Here is an 844-nt window from a genome sequence, read left to right as displayed (position 1 = left end):
TTCGGAAATTCGGAAAGGTCTGGGTTGGCGAGGAGGGGGGCGGGAAAACAGCCGGGTCTTTGACTCCCCCCCCATGCCCCTCCCCATGCAGCCTCCAGCGGCCTCGGTGAGGATCTGCTTCGGAGCCGGGTTCCCCGAACCATGCCCCAGATTCACACCGGATCCTGGAAGCCCCCAAGACTCTTAAAACTGCGGAGCAGAGCTTGGGGGGGTGGGGGCGGGGGGTAAGGGTCGTTCGGCTCGAGGCCTACCCTGCCTGGCACACGTGTTTCCGCCGCGTACGGATCCACTCACGTCTCCGCAAAAGTGTTCCCGCGTTCCGGCACCCCGCGGGTTCCAACGCTCTCTTGACCTTGGGGGTACCCGTCATCTCCGCCCCCCGGGGGAGGCTTGCTGTGGAAACTCGGACCCAGGCACGCAGGCCGAGTGTGCAGACTCGCGTGTGAGGTTAGACACGGCCATCTCCCCCTCCCCCTTCCAGTGACACGGGCCACACACACGCAGAGCCCCGCCCGTGCACACGCGTGTCTTCGTGCGCTCCCCGCGCGCGTACAGGGGCACTTTGCAACCCAGGGAAAGGGTGGGGTGCATATTTGCAACCGTGCTCATCAGGGGCAGGCTCTCCCCCGAAATAAAAGCTCTTTGGAAAAGAACCCCCCCCCAAAAAAAAAGTGAAACAATGCAAAAAATGGAAATAAACTGTATCGCGACCCCAGGCGCGTCTGCGCGTAGTGGAGCTGGTTTTCTGTACTAATGTTGCGCCCTACACCCCCAAGCCCGGCTTGCGCTGTCTGTCTCTCGTTCTCTCTCTCTCTCTCTTTTTTTTTTTTACATTTGCACGGGA

The 844-nt window shown here is 60.9% G+C and overlaps 1 protein-coding gene across 6 annotated transcripts in view; it reads left to right on the top strand.

The window, feature by feature from the left end:
• PRRG2 (proline rich Gla (G-carboxyglutamic acid) 2) overlaps nucleotides 1-736 on the top strand; it is a 29,484-nt gene extending 28,748 nt beyond the window's left edge. For all 6 annotated transcript variants that reach the window (XM_006765944.2, XM_015565432.1, XM_006765943.2 and 3 more), the window contains one exon: nucleotides 92-736. In XM_006765944.2, coding sequence (XP_006766007.2) covers nucleotides 92-110 — 19 coding nt within the window. In that variant the 3' untranslated portion in view covers nucleotides 111-736. The remainder of the gene's footprint in view (nucleotides 1-91) is intronic.
• Nucleotides 737-844: the final 108 nt, after the last annotated feature.

Source organism: Myotis davidii, unplaced genomic scaffold (genome assembly GCF_000327345.1).
Source record: "Myotis davidii unplaced genomic scaffold, ASM32734v1 scaffold2100, whole genome shotgun sequence".
Taxonomy (NCBI): Eukaryota; Metazoa; Chordata; class Mammalia; order Chiroptera; family Vespertilionidae; genus Myotis; species Myotis davidii.
The sequence above is the reverse complement of the archived record's forward strand: the minus strand, read 5'-3'. Positions and strand labels throughout refer to the sequence as shown.